The 23,829-nt window shown below is 38.2% G+C and overlaps 2 protein-coding genes across 2 annotated transcripts; one reads left to right on the top strand and one right to left on the bottom strand.

Annotated features, from left to right (window-relative positions):
* Positions 1-2,098: 2,098 nt before the first annotated feature.
* On the top strand, positions 2,099-13,120 carry LOC132190138 (uncharacterized). The gene is made up of 18 exons (XM_059605040.1): positions 2,099-2,435; positions 2,572-2,718; positions 2,841-2,931; positions 3,038-3,156; positions 3,694-3,884; positions 3,999-4,209; positions 4,775-5,015; positions 5,298-5,764; positions 6,441-6,543; positions 6,883-7,085; positions 7,242-7,590; positions 8,087-8,181; positions 8,263-8,481; positions 8,711-8,950; positions 11,212-11,421; positions 11,725-11,994; positions 12,106-12,312; positions 12,478-13,120. Exons 1-18 carry the CDS (start codon positions 2,298-2,300, stop codon positions 12,634-12,636), a joined length of 3,660 nt encoding a protein of 1,219 aa, XP_059461023.1. The 5' UTR covers positions 2,099-2,297; the 3' UTR covers positions 12,637-13,120.
* A 2,896-nt stretch (positions 13,121-16,016) lies between these two features.
* Positions 16,017-18,922, bottom strand: LOC132167889 (protein GAMETE CELL DEFECTIVE 1, mitochondrial-like). Its single transcript, XM_059578926.1, has 3 exons — positions 18,881-18,922; positions 17,479-17,668; positions 16,017-16,455 (listed from the first exon to the last, which is right to left on the bottom strand). Exons 2-3 carry the CDS (start codon positions 17,599-17,601, stop codon positions 16,294-16,296), a joined length of 285 nt encoding a protein of 94 aa, XP_059434909.1. The 5' UTR covers positions 17,602-17,668; positions 18,881-18,922; the 3' UTR covers positions 16,017-16,293.
* Between the last annotated feature and the right edge of the window lie 4,907 nt (positions 18,923-23,829).

Genomic DNA, 23,829 nt, shown 5'->3' with positions numbered 1-23,829 from the left:
TGGATCCTAGTGACAAGCTCCCTAAAAAGGATAATAACAATGTGAGTCTAATGACTTAATAAGTAAATCTCACAATTAGGTATAACATGAGCTCATTATTAAGCAGAAATAAATGTGCAGTTTTGGAAGACATTTAAAAGAGGTGTTGTCTCCGTTAATACACATTTGAAAATATCATCTAGTTTGATAAATGGTGGTGTACTCCCGACAACAATGGTTCAAGTATTTTAATGTAGAAAAACTAGTGCTTTATAGGTCATAACTCTCTTGTATAATCTACTTGAAATATTACCCATTCTCAGCAGGGTTGGCGCTGGCCAGAGGGACCTGTAATACAATGACGGTGCCCCGACCATTGTATGCTACCGTCCACCACTAGTGGCATGACCGAGTTTGACCTCAGGTGGCCCACACCACTAAAGATGTTCGTTTTGTAGTGACCAACCATTAGGGAATGGCTGTGCCGGTCAAGAAAACCATTGGATCCAAAGCCCACACATATACACACATTTGACCATAAAATGAAGTCTATATAGTAAGCTCATAACCATTATTCCACATCTACTAGTGTATCACATCATACAATACATCATGTCAACTAGTTATTAAAGCAGTTACCAAGTTATTACATAAATGTAGACATGTTCATATCATACGCATGATTAGGCAGCTGACATATCTTACGTTTTTAAGGAAAGTGTTCGTGAGTGGTTACTTACCTCATACGCTCGCTTGAGTCTTTTGACATCACGAATTCTTGCTATAATGAAACACGACCTATCGTTATAAGCAATACTAGAGAATTCTACGAGGTTCCATATAACTAAAAATGACTACTAAAACCTTTGGTCCACATTTTGGGCTAAGGGCGTGTGACTCGCTCTTTGGACGAGCGCTTGTTCCCTAAGGCAAGCGTTCGGCCAGGTAGCTAAGGTTTGGCCAGAAGCCCGTAAAATAAGTCCTAGGCTTCTATCTAAAGCTATGGGTTGGTACTTCTATTTCTAGGTTTTAAAATAAACATGCATAATACAAGAAAACGCAACACAAGAAATCAAAGAGGTGTTTAAAAGCCTTTGAAAACATTTCTCTCTTTTTTTTAAAAAAAAAAAGAAATAGGCACACCCAAGTGGTCCCCTGGACGAGCGCTCGTCTAGTGAAGGTGGTCTTGGACTTTTGCTTGCTAAAAGACCCCAGGGGCTTGGGCTCATTAAGGAAGGTATAAGGTTTACTGTTTGGGCTGGTTTAGAAGGCTAATAACTTTTTGAGTAAGGAGTTAAAAAACTACTTTTAGAATGATTTAAAAAGTTTGGGTATTACACCCGCCTCCGCCTCCGCCTGTGTTGTTGTCCCTTTATTGTATTTGTTGTCTTTTTATTTTTTCATGTAATTTTCTATTCTTTGTGTTTTTTACTTTTGATGGTTGGCCTTGTTCTTCTTTTCCGGCTATTGATGGCCGTGTCAGCAACCCTTTGGGGTTTTGTTACGTTTATAGAACGTTGCCATATAAAACAGACTATTTTGGCCGTTTTGGTTCACTTGATGAACCAGGTCATTTATTTAACCCATTCCCGACTATTATTAGAATTTTTCTGTCGTTTTTGTTTGTGTTCTTGTAATTTCCCCTTCCCCTTCTCCCTACATTGAATAAAAAAAATTAAAAATAAATAAATAAATAAAAAACCACACAAAAAAAATCTTTTAAAAAATTAACAGTAAAGCCAAAAACGTAACATCTTTAATAGTACATTTTTATGGACAATAGTTTTTTTCTAAACTTTTTTCAATTTAGCTTATAAATTTTTTTTTTTTTAAGAACACGTACTTTTTTAATAACATACAAAAAAAATGCACATCTCTTTTTTAAAAATAATTTTTCCTACAATTTTATTAATAATATTAAAAAAAATGTACTTTTTACGTGCTTTACATACACATACAAATTTATATATATATTATTTTATCTTTTAGCATTCACCAATAGAAAAATATTGGTGAAAACTGAAAAGTACCAAAAAGCAAAAAAAGAAAAAGAAAAAAAGAGTCCATATATGAAATATCAAAAGAATAGGGTATTTACATAAAAAACCCATAAGAGAAACCTCAGCATCAACTCTCTGAAGTCTTAACGCATTGCCGCCATAGCCGTAGCTCGCAGATACGAAACAAAACCCTAAACCCTAACCCTTATTTCTCTCCAGCGCTTTTGCTTTAGATAAAGTGGAAACCTCAATTGCTCTCCCATTCTGATCATTCCAACAAGTGCTTTCCTCTGCTAGGGTTGTCCTTCTTAAGCAACCATGGCTTTAGATAGCACCGGCACTGAGCAGTCGCACAAGGCGCATCGATCTCGCCAGGCCGGTCCCAAGAAGAAGGCAAAATCCGATAAGCAGAAGAAGAAGAATATTTCCGAGAACGATAAGAAACAAAACCCTAAGGTTCCATTAGCTTATTATTATTATTTTTTATTAGCTTAATTCCTTATTTGTAATCCTTTTCAACGAGCATTGACAATTTGTAAACTTTATCAAATTTGAATAAATATGTATATATGTATATGTGGTGTATGTATAGGCATTTGCTTTTAGTTCGTCGGTGAAGGCGAAGCGATTACAGTCGCGGTCGGTCGAGAAAGAGCAGCGAAGGCTTCATGTGCCGGTGATCGATCGCTCTTACGGTGAACCAGCGCCATTTGTTGTCGTGGTGCATGGACCTCCCAAGGTATTTGATCAATCTGTTGCATAATTGTTAAATTTATAGGTGTTTTTGCTAGTTTCTAAGTCATAGTTGTTGGAAGGTTTGGGAGATGATGCTTTTGTTGTGGTTGTGTCGTGGGTTTGCAGGTTGGGAAGTCGCTTCTAATAAAGTCTCTTATAAAGCATTATACAAAACATAACATGCCTGAGGTTCGAGGCCCAATTACCATTGTATCAGGTTTATACTTTTTTCTTCTATCCCAAATCATATAGTTAATTAAATATAAAATAGAAAAAAGAAAATTAAGAATTTAGTTATAGAGTGGTTGATGTAATGTGTTTAGGTAAGCAAAGGCGTGTACAGTTTGTGGAGTGCCCGAACGATATCAATGGCATGATCGATGCAGCAAAGTTTGCCGATCTGGCTTTGCTTCTTATAGATGGAAGTTATGGTTTCGAAATGGTGAGATATTATTTTTAAGTTTGTGAATATTTGCTTCATGGTGTACTTTTACCAACTTGAATCCATGGAGGATTATAAATCGGTGATTTAAATAGATGCAAGGTTTGAGCTGCCTATGAATAAACCACAAGATTTATTTCTTTTTGTTGATATTTTTATAAGAAAACATCATGGTTTTGGCTTTTTAGTCCATTTTATTTAATGGTTTGCACCAGCTATATCTAAATTGAGTGGTCGATTTAATCTGTGGGACTGACTATGCATGCTAATAATTTGTTGTAGGTTCTGCTCAGTTCTGTTGATGTTTGTTACATAATTTGTTGTTTCCCTGTATTAAGGGATGATATCTGTGTGGTGGGAATGCGTACTCGGGTCCGGGGTTTATCCTTAAAAACTGGGTACACGAAGTGTTCCTACCTTGGGGGGTCCTGTCATAAAAGTGTATATATATATTAGGCTGCTCATATTTTCAATCTATCTAATATGAAAAAGATTTAGGATTTTGATTCATATGCCTTTTTTTCAATTCCTTTACAGGAAACTTTTGAATTCCTGAATATATTACAAGTTCATGGGTTCCCAAAGGTTATGGGAGTGCTTACTCATCTTGATAAGTTCAAGGATGTGAAGAAACTGAAGAAAACAAAACAGCGTCTCAAGCATCGTTTCTGGACTGAAATATATGATGGTGCAAAATTGTTTTATTTATCTGGACTAATTCATGGGAAGTAAGTGACTATTTAGCTACCTCTGTTTTGAAGCATACATGCACTGCTGTGTTAACAGATACACTATGTATTTCAAAGGTTTATTTTTTCTTAATTACCACCCTGAATGAACAGGTACGCTAAGCGTGAAATTCACAATCTTGCACGGTTTATCTCTGTAATGAAATTTCATCCTTTGTCTTGGCGAGCTTCTCATCCTTATATTTTGGTAGATCGTTTTGAAGATGTTACTCCTCCTGAGCGAGTGCGTATGGATAAAAAATGTGATAGAAATGTCACTCTTTATGGTTATTTGCGAGGTTGTAATATGAAGAAGGGGACTAAGGTATGTGTTCTAAGAGAATTTATCTTAATTGAAATTTGAAATTTACATTTATTTGACTCTTTAATATAAGCAAAGTCACTGTAATGGTCTTCTGGAGTTATAGATGTTAGCTAACATCTTGAAGGGTTAATCACTGGTGGTTGCTGTACCTTTTACCAAGACCTGATATTAATGTAGCTTACAGCAGTGCAGACCAGTTCATTGTGGAAATGAAGGGTTTTTTCTTGTTTCCTCCACACAATCAATTATATAGAAAGAGAGGCAACCCTGGATCTTTCTAGACAATTGAATGATTTGAATCTGTGATATGCCAAAGTTATGCCTATTGCACTATTATATTGCCTCTCTCTCTTTCTCCCTTTTATATGTTCACACCCTAATATTTTTTATATTTGAATAAAATTTAGAAAGCTGTAGAGTAATGCTTATGCATTGAGGATTGTTTCTTGCCTCTTAGAAAAACAATACGTCTTGAATGTTTCAAAAATATAATTGATATATGCTGTCATCTTGCCATATCTTCTTGAATTATCTATTTTGATCTAATATAGGGTTCGTGAATCAGGTGCATATTGCTGGTGTGGGTGATTTCAGTGTAGCTGGTGTTACAGGGTTAGCTGATCCTTGTCCTTTACCATCAGCTGCAAAAAAGAAAGGGCTGCGTGATAAAGAAAAATTGTTTTATGCACCCATGTCTGGACTTGGGGATCTTCTCTATGACAAGGATGCTGTCTATATAAACATAAATGACCACTTTGTTCAGTTTTCTAAAGTTGATGATGAAAATGGGGGATTGAAACACACAGGTTTTCATTTGTTTCCATATGCTTGCAATTTTTTCTTTGGTGAATCTTTAATTTGTGTTCATTTGGCATTAGCTTTTCAATACACTTTTCAAGACTCCGTTTCCTGTTTGTTATTATGGCATTTCTACGTTTTCAATGATATTCCCTTTTTCATTTATATGTTTTAGTTATGATGAATTAAATGATATTGCCTGGGTGGAAAAATGTATATTAGACAAAATTCTCTCCCTTTTTGCTGCAGCCATCATTTTCTTTGCTCAGTGTGCGTTCTTGTTATAACAGGAAAGGACCCAGATGTGGGTGAAGTTTTGGTGAAATCTCTTCAGAACACAAAATACTCAATTGATGAGAAGTTAGAAAAGAGCTTCATTAGCCTTTTTGGCCGAAAGCGTAATATGTTGTCAGAGGCTCAAAATGATGCAAAAGATGATCATGAAACTGTAGAGCAGGTTCGTGAAATAGAGCCTTCAGAAAGAGATCATTCTGGGGAAGAAATTGAAGCTGATGAATCTGATGAAGAAAGTGATGGTGATGCAGTGGATGGTTTGGAATCTTCAGATCAAGATGAAGGCATCCAGAAAGATGCAATGATAAAAAGCAAAGGTAGTGGCTCTGAAGAAGAGAATGCCTATGCATTAAAGCAGCAATCTCCTCGTAAAGATCACTTGCAGGAACATGTTGAGTACCATGGTGGAAGATTAAGGCGAAAGGCTTTCTTTGGAAACGATATTGATCATGACGATTTGAAGGTAAATGATGCTGGTAATCATTATATGTTGAGTAGAATCTTCTTCTGAATGGTGAATGTGTAAAAAAAACCTTTTATTTTTGTTTTTAATCCTTGTTCTGCATATAATACTCGTTTATGCTTTCATGCATCATTGGCTTTAAAAAAAGAGTGGAAAGAATTAGTGTGCATAATTTTGTGATATTAGCTCATACTGGCCAAGTAATCTTGATTGCTCAGTGAAGTTACTTTTTCTGCAGTGTGCTTGAATTTGTGTAGAGCCTACCTAAGTCATGATGGAAATGATTTCATCTTTTGGTACCTTTTCCACATCTAAACATGATGTTGTTGGAGAGGGTTGTGTGGTAGTCCTTAGAGTGCAGCAGTGTCAAAGATGGTTCAGTTCTGCCTTTTGTCGTGTCTTTTAAGGGAAAGAAATGATGGAAGTTTTGAGATCACAAGAGGATAGCTGCTTTAGATTTTAATTTGCTTAGTTTTCGTGATTTTTTTACTCTTTCTAGCTAAATGCATATTTTGTATATTTCATAAGTACTTGGGTTGCGCATTTTGTTCTTTTAATGATATTTCAATTGCATATAAAAGAAAATTTGTTGAAAATGACAGCACTTTGTTTGTAATATCAAACTTTTACTGCTTTGTTTGTAACTATCATGCTTTTTACATGTACTTAATTATAGGATTCAGATAAAGAGAATGAAGCCAGTGACGATGACGCAGATAATCATGCATCCTCTGGTTCAGATTTTTCAGAGGAAGATGGAGAGGATCATGAAACAGATGGTAATTTTTTTCTCTCCCTTTTTGACTCAATTGTACATAATGTTGTTATGTTGTAGCTTTCTTCTTCTCCTCCTTTATTTATTTATTTATTTTTTTTTTGAGTGTTCTTATTTGGTCATAAGTTGTACTCCTGCTTTAGAAATGGATGTGATGCACAAATTATGTTCCATTTGAAGCCAATTTAAAATTGCTGTTAAATATAGTTCAAGTTAATGGTTCTTGTAGAATAATTTTCTCCATCAATTTTATTTATTGACTTCAGCAAGTTGTTAAATCAAAATAATTTCCTTATGAACCAATTATTCTGTTTCTAACTTTTATTCTCAATTTTTCTCAAAGAAGACGACATGGGAAACATTTCAAAGTGGAAAGAGTCTTTGATGGAAAGAACTGTCTTGAGGCAAAATACTAATCTTATGCAACTTGTATATGGGAAAGCGACATCAACATCTACTACAACTCTGAATGAAGCACAGGATAGTAGTGACAATGAAGAAAGTGATGGAGAAGACTTCTTTAAGCCTAAAGGAGAAGGGAAAAAGGTCCGTCCATGAACTACTTTATCAGTGGCACCTATTTGTTTTCTTAGAGCAATAGTTGTGTGTGTGTTTTTTCGTCGTCTTCTTAATTTTCCATTTGTTTGGGAACGAGGTTCTTTCTATTATCTGAGATGCTTCTTGATGGTCTGTCTGTTGCAGAATCTAAGAGAAGGATTTGATGACGGAAATGTGAATGCTGAAGACTCTTCCAAATTCACCAATTATGAAAATCTGAAAAACTGGAAAGAGGAAGAGCTTATTCAGAGTATTCGTGACCGTTTTGTAACTGGTGACTGGGAAAAAGCTAAAAGCAGAAGTGAAATCCCGGAAGCCAACACTGAAGATGATGATGCTGTCTATGGCGACTTTGAAGATTTAGAAGGGGAGGAAAATGAGAGGCATCCAACAGATGATATTGGCAATGGTGCAATCCAAAAGGAAGATGACTCGGCAGCTGAAGAGCGAAGGCTTAAAAAGCTTGCTCTCCGTGCAAAGTTTGATGCACAATATCCTTTTAACATAATACATTTTCATTAGTCTTAAAATATAATCTTGAATAGCTATTTATGTGGTGTATTTGGAATGAAAGAAATGCTAGATGTTTTGAAAATTCCACTAGGACCATAGAGGAATTGACTCATTTCTTCTTCTTTACTCTTTACTCTTGGACGGCCGCTTAGCTAGCTCCTTTAGTGATTAGTTTCTCTGATTTTCTTTTTCATTTCTCTCCCTCCTAGGCGCTCTCTGTTTATACTTCCTGTGTATATAGGTTGCGCCCCTTTGCGCTCTTTTATATCATCATTACTTATCAAAAAAAAATTAGTCTTAATTTGTGATCTCCCCACCCCCTCCTCCTCCTCATCAACCCAATCCAAAGAAAGTAATTTTTTTTTTTCCCTTTTTTATTCTCATTGTCATTCTGCATGTAGGTGAACAAAATTTTATTTCTATATGTACAAAAGCAATATGAAATTGCACTTTGTGACCTTAACCATGATCTACATTAGACGGATCTGACTCACTAGATGAGGAAGTTGATAAAAAGGATGGAGCCAAGTTTCATCGAAGTCAAGCTAATGAAAGTAGTTATTTTGACAAGGTAGATCTTCTGTCTGATACTTGAATATAGTTGCTTGTAAGTGAAAGGTATTGAGTGGTAAATCATGCATGATTCCTGCAGTTGAAGGAGGAGATTGAACTCCGTAAACAAATGAATATATCTGAACTCAACGATCTTGATGACTCCACACGAATAGAGATAGAAGGCTTTCGGACAGGAACTTACCTGAGATTGGAGGTTCATGATGTTCCTTGTGAAATGGTTGACTATTTTGATCCGTGCCATCCTATTTTGGTTGGAGGCATTGGTCTTGGGGAGGAAAATGCTGGATACATGCAGGTAGAATGCACTAAATAGTTATTAGTCAACTCATTTATTTAGTTTTTCTCTTTGTTATCTATCTGGTTAGCTCATTTATTTCAATAAGGTTTATATATGTGCTTTCTGAATTTATTAGATATTTTAGCCACACCTGGAATTCTGTAACAGTGATGATAACTTTTCTCATTTAACCTGTTAATTGGCAAATCTTGATGTCATAAGATGTTTTGTTTCTTTTTATTTCCAGGCCAGGTTAAAGCGGCACAGATGGCACAAGAAAGTCCTGAAGAATAGAGATCCCATAATTGTTTCAATTGGATGGAGGCGTTACCAAACTATGCCTGTTTATGCCACTGAGGATCAGAATGGAAGGCATCGCATGCTTAAGTACACTCATGAACACATGCATTGCCTTGCCATGTTCTGGGGCCCTCTTGCCCCTCCTAATACTGGGGTGGTTGCTGTTCAGAATCTATCAAACAATCAAGTAAGATTTTTTTTTTCCTTCTCTCAATTTTTCTTAGAAGTCTTTTCAAAATGTTGGATTGAGAGAGGGCAAGTCTGATAGCTTTTCATCTTAAGACTATTGGTTCTTTACAGCATGGTTTAATGCTATAGTTAAAATAGTTCAAATTTTTTGTGCTTTTTTATTTTCTTGTATAGTGAGAGGAAGTGGGGTTAAAACATTCCTAATGTGATATAAACATTGCAGCTTTCTCAAGAACCTTATAAAGACACTAGTGATTCTGTAATGAGAAAAGGGGAAGCCATTGTTCTGCACATTGGCATTGATTTTCTTATGAACATACTCCAGTAAATTTTTTTTATTGGACAAAACACCGTGCTATAAACAATGCTTCAAAGAATCTAAAATCCAGAAATTGTGTGATATCAAACAGTAATTTTATACCCAAATTTCTTATATATAATATGGTTCAAAAGGCTGTTATAGGTGTATTCTTAAGATCTGGATAGGATATATTCACTGCAAATTATAAGTGCATAGAATATTATGGGCAAATTTGGAAGCCTGTATGGAAGATATTATGAAAATCACGTTATTGACCTTAGGCTGCATTAAAAGCTAATATTTACATAAATACCTTATTAATTCTGACAACTTCAAATGAAAAAGATAATGAAATTTATGTAGGTAGAGGTAAAAGTTTTCCCCTGCTAAGTTTTAACCTTAAGATTTGAGGCTTGGCACCCAAGTCTTAAAAGTCTGGGGAGAGGTTTTATCTCTAAAAGTGTAAAATGGTGATGTATATGTAATTTAATATTGGTGATGTGTATTGGCTCACTCTCATGAAACTTGTGAAAGGTAGCTAAACAACCAAAACTTGCCATTTGTTGTATGAAACTATGCCCATCTCTGCCCTGGTGCTCACTGGGGTGCTTTTGAACCTCAAATTTGGTTTGAAATCCTGGCAATAACAGTACATATAACAACTTGACATTGGGCACTGAACTGTGAGTGGAGACCAAACCCTTTCAACCAAAACTGCACAAAGCTTAAGCCTAGAAATATAGTTATTGAATTTTTTGCAAGCTGAAATTGATCTGGACAACATTGCTATGATCCTGTTCTACTGGCTGTAGAGTCTGAATTGTTCGCGTAAACTAAGGCAAGAAAAGTGGTGAAAAGTGATGCTTTGTACCACTTTCTCTCCTTAGTTGCATTTAGGTTCCTCTGTTGTCTTTTTTTTTTTTTTTCTTTTTTTTTTCAGTAGTACTGATTTGTTGGTACGTTTTAGAGGTTTTAAGTTAATAGAAAGTGATTTAGTCACATTAGGACCTCATTGTTTGACATTAGATCAGATTACATTGCCCTTATTTCTCTTTATAGTACTCCTTATCCTTGGAAGAGTATTTGGCTGAATAAACTACCCTTGAGAGTAGCCTTTTTTGCTTAGTCGATCGCACTAGGGAAGATCCTCTCTATGGACAACCTAAACCCTAAAGCATATCATTGTGGTTGATTGATGCTGCATGTGTAAGAAGAGTGGGGAATCAAATTCTTCTGCTCCATTGTGAGATTGACAATGCTCTTTGGAATGCTATTTTCAACAATGTAGGGCTGGCTTGGGTTATTCCTAGTTGAGTGGTGACTGACCTCTTCGCATGCTGGAAAGGGCAAGTTGGTAGGCTTCATTTTGATGCAATATGGAAGATGATACCGTCCTGTCTTATGTGGTGTCTTTGGAGGGAAAGAAATTATCAAAACTTTGAGGATCTTGAGCAGACAACAGTGGAATTAGAGGCTTTTTCTTTTTAAGACACTTTACCATTGGGCTGCTATCTTTGATTTTAATATTTCTATCTATCAAGCTTCTCTAGAGCTTTTTTCATCTTTTAATTAGGTGTCTCTCTTGTATACGTCCTTTGTACTTAGGTTGCACCTTTGCTTTTTAATATTACTTGTGATTACTTACTAAAAAAAAGGACCCCATTGTTAGACAATAAGCACTTTTTGCATAAACGCCAATTTGCCACTTATGCAAAAAATGTTGTGGGTGCCATTCTGCACTTTTGTGAAAAGTGCCAACAGACAGACTCCTAATTATTCCATAATGCATCATATTTTAATCACATTCCACTCCTCTTCTTTTAGATGCACTAAACTACAGTTTGACTATCTGTCATGTTAGTGCATAATCCCCTCCCCCCCCCTCCCCAAGTTTCTTTTATTGTTTTTCGCTTCCAAACTATCCCTTGCCCCTGAGCAGCTTTCATTTGGTCTGTCAGGCTCAATTTAGGATAACTGCAACTGCAGTTGTGCTCGAGTTCAATCATGCAGCTCGGATAGTGAAGAAAATCAAGCTGGTTGGTTACCCCTGCAAGATCTTCAAGAAAACTGCACTTATCAAGGATATGTTTACTTCAGATCTTGAAATTGCTCGGTTTGAAGGTGCAGCTGTTCGAACTGTCAGCGGGATACGGGGCCAGGTTAAGAAGGTATTCTTGTTTAACGAGAAACTTGTATTTGTATTTTTCATTCTGAATTTGTCTACTTTGATTGTTCTGGTTACATCTTGCTTGTTGCCATGTGGTTTTGCCTTTTACATTGGACAGTTAAAATTTTAACCTTTATTTAATTTTTAGTGGAAAGTATTTTATGGTAACAATGATCACACATCATTAGGATGGAATCCTCATAATTGATAGTCTGGGCATACAAACATACCAACTTAAAAGGGTATAAGCATGTCTCTTCTTCTAACTGTGAAGCCTGATTTAACGTATCTGAGATTTGTGCAGGCTGCAAAAGAAGAGATAGGTAACCAACCAAAACAGAAGGGAGGACAACCTAGAGAAGGGATTGCGAGGTGTACCTTTGAGGATAAGATCAAGATGAGTGACATTGTTTTCTTGCGTGCATGGACTCAAGTGGAAGTTCCTCACTTTTACAATCCATTATCGACGGCCTTACAACCTCGTGATCAGACCTGGCTAGGAATGAAAACCGTAGCTGAATTGAGGAGAGAACACAATCTTCCCATTCCTATTAACAAGGATTCACTCTACAAGGTAAGATCTGATGTTAGGCGATAGTTATGTTCCTTTATTTTGGCTCAAAAGCACTGTTTTGGTATTTGCTTTTTTTTTGCTATTTTATTAATTATATTTTTGTATCAATAGCCAATTGAAAGAAAGCCAAAGAAGTTCAACCCATTGGTGGTTCCCAAGCAATTGCGGGCAGCTCTCCCATTTGCATCAAAGCCCAAGGATATACCTGCTCGGAAACGGCCACTTCTTGAAAATAGAAGACCAGCTGTTGTCATGGAGCCCCACGAGCGAAAAGTCCATGCTCTTGTTCAACATCTTCAATTGATTAGAAATGAGAAGGTATTCGCATTTAGACTGATACTGTATTTATTTAACATATTTGAAAATCCAGACCAAAATGTTACATTTTTTCCTAGGATGATTGGAAGTTTTTAGCGTTTGCTTAATAGCTTTGCTCAAATAAAATAAAATAAAAAATTCACTTAATAACTTTGCCTTTTGCAGATGAAGAAGCGAAAGCTTAAGGAAGAGAAGAGGAGGAAAGAAGTTGAGGTGGAGAAAGCCAAAGATGAGCTGGTGTCGAAAAAGCGCCGGAGAGAAGAAAGGCGTGAGAGATATCGGGAGCAAGATAAACTAAAGAAGAAGATTCGGAGAAATGCATAGGCATGATGCTCTCTTTGCCGAAATGGTTCACAGAGCATTTGTGTTGGGCAGTAGGCAAATCAGGTTTATGTTGTCCCAAAAGTATAAAGCATGTTGCATCTGACTTGCATAGCTTATCTCAAGACAGCCTTGACTTCAATCTCCCTCAAAACTTGGTGGCATCTCACGATGGATGATCCTGGTTATAGCAATTTTGGCAGCCGATATCAAGCGAAGGAAAATTTTCACTTGCCTTGGGACTTTCTGTTGCTGTTGTGTTTGGTTTTGCCTCTGTATTTCAATTGTTTATTAATTACCTGTGATGTTTATAATATGTTTCAAGCTTTTGAGTGCATTGGAGAGTAATTGCAAACACAGCCAATTGGATTGTACTTCTTAGAGTCGTTTTGGGTAAGTTGTAAGAGTTTTGCAAACTCTAGTTGGAGCACTCCTGAACAATTTCTTGAGCATCATCATAAATTAAACAGCTGCAAAATTACTGCTAGTAATTTCCACCAATTAACCTGGGCTTCGAGAAGTTGATTTTCTATTGATAGTGATAAACGCAGGGAGGATATCTACATATGTGGTTGACAAGAATAATTGAAGCTTTTTGGAAACATCACACGTGTTTATTGCTAGCATGATTTAAAACTTTGAACTTGTGGAAAAAGAGATTCTAAAATCTACAGTGAGAAAAAGCTCTCCCTTGGCAAAAAATAACTCTCCTTCACCTCTCACAAGTTTACAATTCGGATCCATATGAGTATAAACACGTCAAACACCTAACAATCCATTTTTTTCCTCGAGGATGTCAAATACATACTTACTTTGAGATAAGATTGATGTCTGTCTTTAACCTTGCAACCTCAAATCCTAAGGAGTGCCGAAGTTTACCCAGATCTTTAGTGTAAAACCACCGATGTAAAAATTGTTTCAGTCTGGTAATTCCGCCAGTCACTCCCAACAATCACAATGCCATTTACATAGACAATCAATCTATATAACACCCCAGTGAAATCAATTAACTGGTAATTGACTCTATGGTTCGCCCAGCCTTATTTCATGGGAAACAAAATTTAGGAATTTGCAGCAAAAGACTTTGACTAAGGGACAAAGAAATAATTTAAAACCACAATCATAATAACTAGGATGAAACTTAAAAGCATCATAGCATAGACAGACTTAAAGTACCAAGGTCAAAAACTAGTCATCAAAATATAATACAGATCATTTCTAATTGTTCTTAATGAATTAAAGCCTATGCTTGACCAAATGTAACATAAAGATAATCTCAATCATTTTCTGAAGAATAGTTCCACCAGCATCCCACATTGACTTGAGCTAGATGGGTTCTGAGTCGTCAAAAATGACTTTGATCAAGTCCCTCACTACCACCAGATGGTTCCACGAATCCATCTCCTGCTAGACTAGCTAAAATAGCGCAGATATACATATGAAGGGAAAGAATAAGGGTAAATTTGACGACTTAATGAGTAAAAATACACATGATGTACATGTCATTAGATGATAAACTCAGTTGTTTATAATCCACATGCAACATTATGAGATGACAAGTTTATTATGATTACAATATAAATATAATATATGTTGTAGTATGAGAATTACGTTATAGCTCAAACTATATAGTTTACTCGAAATATTACTCATTTTCAACAAGGTTAGCGCTGTCTTGAGAGGCCTGTAATACAATACCGGTACTTCGGGTATTGCACAGTACCATCCATAATACTAATAGCCTGACTGAGTCCGACCTCGAGCGGCTCACGCTACTAATGATGTACGTTCTGTAGTGACCCACCAATCAAACATGACTGCGCCGGTCATAAAATAACTATTAGATCCAAAGCCCATATTACATACACACATTTGACCATATAGTTAACTTGTATAGTAAGCCCATGGCCGTTATCCCGCACATACCGGTGTACCATGTCATACGATACAATTAGTCTTGCCAATCTTTTACATTCATGCTCTTACAAATCTCACCATGTTCATTATTTTGCTTAATCAACACATGTTTTCATAAAATATAGTTCATAATATATCAAAATGTATTTTGTGAGAGTTATAAGGATGAATGTTTGGTACACATAAAATAGTCGTGCAATGCAGAAAAAATAACAAGTATTCATGTGAGTTTGTACTCACTTAAATCGTATTATTCCTCCACAAATTCCTTCAAATGTTCCACACCCTCATAATCTGTGAGCTAAAACAAATGCTAGACCTAAACATGTTCAAAATAGAGTTCCTGACTGACCATCAAACGTTTGAATAGAGAAGCCCAATCGTTTGGCCTCGACCTCAAATGTTCATATGGGTCAAACGTTTGATGCTGGAGCAGAGAAGATATGAGATCTCTTTCCTCCTCTCAGGCAGAGAGACTAGTGGCAGCGGCTAGGTTAGGAAAGGCATAGAGAAGGAAAAGAGAGAAAAAGACGTCAAGAATTCAAGCTTTTCTACATGTTTAAATAACTCCCATGCTTTACATTATTACAATTTGAGTATGCTTTACGATGTATTAAGTGGATTCTTAGATATGATAAGCATGCTTGTATGTATTAAGCGTAAATTTCCATCATGTGCGAAAGTAATTTTTTTTTTTTAAAAAAAAAAAAAATTCAATTCCGCAAGATATCCATTTAGTTTTGGGTCCATCTGCAAATGATAAAAATTAGAACAACCAGTGAAAGAGATGAGCTTAGTTTTGTGGATTACAAGAACATTAACTGCGTTTATGCAATTTGCATTCTAGTCAATAGAGAGGAGTTTTACCTGCAGCTCCACAAACATGAGATCAAAAGGCGGAAAAAGTAATAAGAAATGTAGAAGAACAAAAGTATAGCATGAAGATGATCCTTTATTCTTCTATTTTTCACAATGCATTCACAAGAAACGCAACCAAAATCATTCAAACCGCAAGAACCAAATAAATAGTTAACACACTACCCAAACAAACAATGCCCACTTCCACATAAACAAGTATACAACCATCTGATGAAGCAAATAATGGGTCATAAAACTCCAATATACACTGTAACGCTAAAATCTCATAAACATAATAGAGAATTGTTTGATAATGGTTTTGAAAAGTGTTTTGATGCTATATGAAGGTGAGAATTGCTTTTTTTAGTAGGATCTACGTTTGAAAAGTGAGTTGTATTTAGAATTGTTGATTAATGGCTTTGAGATTCTATGTTTCCAATGGCTCTGCTCGGTTAGTCTAAGTTTATAGAAGACGGCAGCTGCGCTAAGGAAACCAGGGCCATAAAAGCTTATGAAAGCTCTTAATTGCTTAAAGCTGCATCAACATTCGCATGAATTTAAGTTTCCTCAAAAGCCTAGACCAGATAAGAGGCAAGAAAGAGAAGTTGCTCATATAGCGACTTTGTACAAAACAGAGTTGAACCCCTAACAAGTTTTACCACAAAAGTAACATAATCATACTCCCAAGCCAAAAAAGGATTGCGCTGATGGCAGGGGAAAACATGAAAATTGTGGTCAACACCACCTCAGAATCCCAATTATCAGATACACAAGCTACAAAAATCCTGGATTATAAGATTTGAGAACAGAGAAATGGTCATCAGGGGAGTATCTTGCGTCGGCGGCGGGGGGTCTCTCGCTTCACGTACATTTTTTCCATTTCATTCAGAGGTCAGCTAGAACCATCAGGCAAGCTGACAAACTTCCATCCACCTCCACCTCCTTGCTTCCCTCGCGGACCCATTTTCTCAACCGTGAAATTCCAACCCTCTGAAATAAAATCAGACGGCGCCGGCTATACTTGTGGGATTTCACCTCTCCTGCCATCTGTATGCAAGTGAAATAAAATCAGGGATCTGCAGTATGTTGCAGAAGACAAAAATTGAGAAGCAAAAACCATGGGGGACCTGCAAAGAGACTAAACAAAGGCACACTATTTGTGCTCCATTCATTAGTTTCCGCATGTAAAGCAGCATTGTAGCCCTTCAATGAAAAAATATTGGTGGATTCCCTAGTTGCTTAATGTGCCTCTCTCTCCCCTAACTGCTGCCCTGTGCTTGGGACTCGGTGGACAAACTAGAAAGACTTATCATTTGGTGAGTAGATGAGACCTACCATCCAAGAGGTCCCAAACTCATCCCTACCCGTCGTCATCTTCTGACCCCTCATCTTCAACCTTTACATCTCATTACCCTTCAACTTGACATATTCAATTACTTTTATCTGCGCAATAAACTTCATTTCCTACTGTCAGACAATTAGTTATTCAATTTTGATAGTGCCTTCTAATAGTAGGCAGAAACTGACTGAGTTCATCTAAAGGCAACCAATTAATCAATGGCTACACACTCTAATGCACAAGGCCACTGGCCACTCAACTTTAGTCACCCAATTTGCTGAGACATCGGTCTAAAATCACCAGCTAAGCTAACCCTCAGCTTCTGTGCCACCACCACCCAGTCTCAAATACTGACATAGGAGCCACGATTATATAACCCCTATATCTATATCCTTCATCTCAACCATCAAATACAAAACGGACTTCCTCTAATTAAGACAACAATTATCTGTGTGCGCATGTGTGTGTGTGTGAGAGAGAGAGAGAGAGCATTAGGGGGATGACTCAAAAAATGAATGAGCTCTTTTGTCCTTGAAGGGCAATCATTAACAAATTGAATCCAAGAATAGAGAGCAGCAAGCTAATAACAACCAAAATAATAGTAAATAGTAAATAACATTCAACAATAAAACAACAACAAACCTAATAATATAAAACAGGCTCTCGATGGTATACATTTATTTTTCGCATTTTATTTTCCAGGGAAAAGACAGGTAGCACACAGAACTTACTTTCTTTTTGTTGGAGTTCATCCTCTGGATGAATTCGTGATAAAGCATTTCATCTTCTTTCTGGGAGATCTCATAATGGACTTCATCCAGATCTCTGGTGGTACCATCCCAACCCTCGGGCATAACTTTGAAGTCAGGTTTGTAAGGAAGGGAAGCCACATGGAATTCCCTATCATGGGAATTAAAGAATCTGCAAGATGAAAGGAGATGAATATTATATTTTTTTTTTGTAAGTAATAATCCAATCTCATTAAAAGCATAGGGCACCCATTGGTACACTAGAGGTATACAAAATGAAACACCTAAGTAGAAAGGAAAAAGCGAATAAAGGAGATGAATATTATATGAAATTAAGTTTCTTCTATAAGAGAATAAACCAGCTTTTCGCTGCTAAGCTGAGGCTTATTAGTGGTGATGATGAACAATTGACCGTCTCAAAACTGTCATTCATGTATACATCCATAAAACAAGAACCTTAAAAGTGTGTGTGTTTGACGTCTATGCTTGCCCAAGTACTTACGATAAAGGCATGTATACATGTACACATGCTATAGACTCCTAGCTGCACTATGAACCTTGAAGTAATTTTAAAATGTCACCTCAGTCCTTCTGTGCCACTCTCACTCAAAGCTTGGTTACTACAATTTCAAGATCTAGATTACCAACCAGGAGTAGAATTAGTTTCCTGCACTACCACCACCGAAGCAGACAAAAAATTTTCACATTCAAAACCTGATGCCATCACAACCGCTAGCAGCACTACTCTATCAATTTACCAATAACTCCTACCACCACATTTAGCATCACCCAACTGCCAATCCAATATGACCCCCACCACAAGAACCACCCAATTATTATCACCATCTGATGTGCACCAGATGTTTCCCATTTTAATAGTAAATCCAATTCTAGGGCCAAAGAAAAAGGAAAATTTTTAGCTTATGAAAGATTTTCATCTACACCTTCATGGACATGAAAACGAGAGAAAGGGCATTACATCACTAATGACCTAAATTCTTTTCCTAGACATGTGATGTATGTCCCTCTAACTGCCAATGCTTTACACATTCGAACTCAATGTGGACAAGCAGGCAATTCATATTTACCACGTTTGGTAAGTTTCTGCAACAATTGAACTAGTGTTGATAAGCAAAATATCAAGAAATCCCGTTTTAAAGATATTTTTCCATTTAAAATTAGATTCACAGTGATTTGCATCTACTACTATGTTAAGTATCTCTAGGTCATTCTATATGCCATATGATGTCTATAAATATCTACCTCTTTGTATGATGCAGGGTATTTATTAGAACCAAAACCTAGTATTTTGATTCATGGACTTATATCTACAGTAAAGAGAGGAAGAAATTTGAAAATAGTCAGATTCCATTGGTAGAATAACCTGTTCCTTGCTCCTTGCTTAACTTTTCCTCCCTTCTTTTCTTTCTTTACAGATTCTTTATCCACAACAAACTAGAGTCTTATCAGATTGCATTCAATATCTGAATATCCAATATCCCAAAAAGAAGCAACTCGTAAAGTGGTACATTAGAACATAACTTTCCAGTGTAAAGGAAGCTGTCCCTAGTCTGTTTATTGTGTGGAGGGACAGGCCCTCCCTGCTATCTTCCTTTGATCCCTAAAAACCCTCCTCTGAGTGAGGTATAATAACTGAAAATCTCTTATCAAACATCTTAATTTATTCAGCAACTACTAAGCTTTAGTCACAAAAAAAAAAAAATCCAGAATTATGGATGGCAAGAACACTTCTGCTTTTGCATAAATAAGATTTTTTTTTTTTTTTTGATAAGTAAAGATGTATTAATCAAAGCGCAAAGAGGCGCAACCCTAGTACACAGGGAGTATATAAAAGAGCAACTAAGAGGGAGAAAAAGAATAAGAGAACATAAAAAGGAAGTCAGGGAAGCTGATCATTAAGGGCGCTAGCCAGCCAGCAATCCAAGTGAAAAGGGTGTACAAGAAAAAGTGTAGAAGGTCCTCAATATTCCTAGACGAGTCCTCGAAACATCTAGCATTTCTCTCGATCCAGATGCACCACATAAGGCAAAGAGGAACCATCTTTCACACAACAACACTACGAGATTTGCCACCCGCCCACCAAGAAGCATACAACCCCCTGACGCTACCAGGCATCACCCAACACAAACCAAATCGAGAGAAAACAGCATTCCACAAGATACGCTCAACCCCACAATGAACAAAGAGATGGTCAACTGACTCCCCATCCGATTCACACATGCAACAACGGTTTATCATAACCATACCTCTCTTCCGAACATTATGCAGGGTTAGAGTCTTCCCAAGCGTGGCCGTCTAAGCAAAAAAAGCCACTTTCGAGGAAACCTTGGTGCGCCATATACTCTTCCAAGGGAAAGGGGAGGGATCTTTAGAAGCAAGGATCCTGTAAAAAGATCTAACCTCAAATTTTCCTTTTCGTGAAGCGATCCACCACATCCTATCCTCCCCTACCCCACGCATCAAGTGTGAATACAAGAGTGTGTAAAAAGAGGCCAAGACCTCCACTTCCCAGTCATGAACCTTGCGAATGAAGGAAACATTCTACTGCACAAAGCCATTTGTACACTCCCTATTATCCCCAATAGACGCATCCTTATTGGTGACAATATTGAAAAGTCCAGGAAAAGCATTCTTGAGAGACATGTCCCCGCACCAGATATCCTCCCAAAACTTGATATTGGACCCAACCCCAAGATCCAATCTAATGTGACAATGAAACGACCTCCACCCCCTGCTAATGTACTTCCATAACCCCACCCCATGCAAACCACTGGGATCCCTGGAACGCCAACCACCCCAAACCGCACCATACTTTGCCACCAGGATCTTTCTCCACCAAGCCTCTTTCTCATGAGTAAATCTCCACAACCATTTCCCCAACAAAGCTTTGTTCATCAAACGCAAATTCCAAATCCCTAAACCTCCCTCAGAGATCGGAGAACATACCTTGTTCCAACTAACTAGATGGAACTTAAACTCATCATTAATCCCACCCCATAAGAAATCACGTTGAATCTTATCCATACGCTTCGCCACGGATGCAGGGAAATGAAACAGAAACAAAAAATAAGTGGGAAGATTGGATAAGGTGCTCTTGATGAGAGTAATCCTCCCCCCCTTAGACAAATACAACCGTTTCCATGGGGCCAACCTTCTGGCATACTTCTCCAACATGTCCTCCCAACTGGCCTTGACCTTAAACGGGGCCCCCAACGGGAGACCCAAATATTTCAAAGGCATAGAAGCTAAACCGCAACCAAGGATGCCTGCCAAAATGCCGGTATTGTTCATACTACCAACAAGGACCAAGACAGATTTAGCCAGATTCACCTTTAACCCAGAAACGGCTTCAAAGCAAACAAGTAAGGCACCAATGTTTCTAACTTGATTAGGATCGGCCCCACAAAAAACCAAAGTGTCATCAGCAAAGAGAAGGTGAGAGACAATAACCCGATCCGACTCTCTGCTTCCCACAGAGAAACTAGAGATGAGACCCCTGTTTATTGAGGCATTGATCATCCAACTAAATGCCTCCATGACTAGTAGAAACAAGAAAGGAGAAAGAGGGTCTGCATGCCTCACTCCCCGCGAGCTATCAAAGAAACTGGAAGAAGATCCATTGATCAAAACCGAGAATCGCACAAACGAAATGCAATGTTCAATCTAGGAACACCATTTCTCTCCAAAACCGCACCTTCTTAGTAAGTAAAGTAGAAACTTCCAATTCATATGATCATAAGCCTTTTCCATATCCAATTTGCACAACAAGCCAGGTTCCCCTGATCTGATTCGGCTATCCAAGCATTCATTGGCAATAAGAACTAAGTCCAAGATTTGCCTACCTTTAACAAAAGCATTTTGGGGTTTAGAGATGACCTTATCCATCACTACCTTCATTCTGTTGGCTAAGACCTTTGCGACAATCTTATGTCCCTCCCACAAGGCTAATCGGACGAAAATCCTTAATATCGGAAGCTCCATGGATCTTCGGTATAAGAGAGATAAACGTAGTGTTAAGGATTTTTTCAAATTTACCTCGCTCATGGAACTCCGCAAAAACCGCCATAATGTCCACCTTAATCACATCCCAGCAATCCTAGAAAAAAAAAAAAAGCCATAGAGAAGCCATCCGGGCCTGGCGCCTTGTCCCTATCCATACCTTTCACCACCTCCCACACCTCCCTTTCCTCGAAAGGAACTTCCAACCTAGAGGCCTCACCCACATTCAACATATCAAAATCAAGATCATCCAGCCTCGGTCTCCAGTTGAGGCTCTTTAAAAAAAGAGACTTGTAAAAACTGATAATATGATTGCTAATGACCCCTTGATCTGAAGTAGTAGAGCCACCCACAGTTGGAGACTCAATAGAATTATGTCTTCTGTTTGCATTAGCAATCTGATGGAAAAATTTCGTACATTTATCTCCCTCTTTCAACCAACGAATCCTAGATGTTTGCCTTCAGCTAATCTCCTCTTGTAAGAGAAGAGCCCCCAACTCTCTTGCCAGCAACCTCTTCCTCTCCATTTCTTCAGCGGATAACCCTCTCTCTTCCTCCACCCTATCAAGAGTCTTAATATCATCCATGCGGGCCTTGATACACCCTCCCACATTGCCAAATTCCTGGTCATTCCATCTCTTAATGCCCCCCTTAAGAGCTTGCATCTTTTTTGACAGAATAAAACTCGGAGTACCATGGAACTGGTAAGACTCCCACCAGCTCCTTACTTTGTCCACAAAACCCTTCACTTTAAGCCACATATTCTCGAACTTGAAGGGTCTATTACCTCCCAAGAAGCAACTACAATCAAGAATAATAGGCGCATGATCCGAACACACCCGAAGCAACCTCTTTTGTCGCATACTTGGGAAACGAGCTTCCCATTCCCATTCCAAAGGACTAGGAATCGATCTAGCCTTGACCAGGAATGGTTGTTAGACCAAGTAGAGACCCCCCCAGCTAACGGGAAATCCATAAGACCCTGCTCCGATATAAAGCCCAGAGCGCTTTCCCTTGCTGCAACCTCCTTCGTCAACCCCTTCACTAATGGCGCTACCATCATCGGTGCCTTTGCCGCGACAGAAAGGACCGGCATAACTGGGTTCACGAAATTCGAAGAAAGACGAAGTCCTGTGTTGGAAGTTGAAGCACCCAAATCCCCCGCCTTACCTGCAACCTTCCTGCTGTAAAATCTCAGTGCCTTATTGGGTCCAAATCCCGCATCAAAGGCCTTCTCCTTAATCTGTCCAGCCATAGGTTTGGGTTGGGCCATGAGCTGGTATTTAGGCGGTCCACTTGACTGAGCTTGGGCCACCTGGGATTTAGGCCCAAAGGAACCAGACCCACAACTACAAGTGCAACGTGCTTCTATTCCGTCGAGACAATTCCCAATGTCCTCCTATATCTTCAATAGGGATCTCTTCAGCTTTTCCTTCTCCCCTGCACACACGCAACCCTAACTGGACGTTCCAGAAGCATGCTCTTCACAGACTTTCTCCTCGTACCTTGAAGTCTTCTTCTGCAATACCCCACAGTTGGCACAACTGTTCAAAGCATACCTAATCGCCGGAGCAGCCTCCTGAACCTCATGACTAGCTTTAACATGGCAGTCAACAAGCAAGCTTGTCCCAGACGATCTGCTGATCCCAGCATCACCTCCTAACAACCATTTAGGAACTCTCGCAATCGGTTCTGCATAAGACCCAAACAATTCCTCTACCTGTTTCGACGAGGAAAGCAATACCTCTGAAAAGCTCCTTCTCTGTTTCCCTGTCACTGCCTTCCTTGCATCCCCAACAAATGGTTAAACAAAATTAATAGCAATTCGCAGCTCCGACTGAAGCTGGTCCCAGCCCTTCCTATGCCTACCTTCTGGCACCATAACTCTACCTCGCCTCTCTCTACCATTGTACTCCTCTAAAACCAGAAAGCTCCCATGCCTATTGAAGCATTTCTGAGCTAAAGCACGTGGAAAACTACGACTAGATTCATCCCTAAAGACCCTTGAATCCTCCACCGCCATCAGCTCATCAAAGATATTCACTAGCCAAGCCGCTTCTTTCCATTCCAGCCGTAACCAACGCGTCTTACCTTTGCAGCGCTCTTGTAGTTTCAACACCGTATCTCCATCTTTCACTATCATCACAAACTCCTTAGACTCCACTGTCCTGGCCCTAGACAACCCCATTTCTCCTTCCATTAGCTACATTTGCATCACAAGAATAAGTAGATAAATAAGATTAAAATGCATCACAAGAATAAGTAGATAAATTGAGTGGGAGGGTGGAGAAGAAAGTTACCCATACCAAGAAA

This window comes from Corylus avellana, chromosome ca1 (genome assembly GCF_901000735.1).
Source record: "Corylus avellana chromosome ca1, CavTom2PMs-1.0".
Classification (NCBI taxonomy): domain Eukaryota; kingdom Viridiplantae; phylum Streptophyta; class Magnoliopsida; order Fagales; family Betulaceae; genus Corylus; species Corylus avellana.
The sequence above is the reverse complement of the archived record's forward strand: the minus strand, read 5'-3'. Positions and strand labels throughout refer to the sequence as shown.

Coding starts and splice junctions, on each gene's coding strand:
- LOC132190138 (XM_059605040.1), top strand. CDS start 2,298: ATGGCTTTAGATAGCACCGGCACTGAGCAGTCGCACAAGGCGCATCGA. Junction 2,932..3,037: donor CCCAATTACCATTGTATCAG/GTTTATACTTTT, acceptor TAATGTGTTTAG/GTAAGCAAAGGCGTGTACAG. Junction 7,086..7,241: donor CTAAAGGAGAAGGGAAAAAG/GTCCGTCCATGA, acceptor TGTCTGTTGCAG/AATCTAAGAGAAGGATTTGA.
- LOC132167889 (XM_059578926.1), bottom strand. CDS start 17,601: ATGCCCGAGGGTTGGGATGGTACCACCAGAGATCTGGATGAAGTCCAT. Junction 16,456..17,478: donor TGAACTCCAACAAAAAGAAA/GTAAGTTCTGTG, acceptor ACTTGCATACAG/ATGGCAGGAGAGGTGAAATC.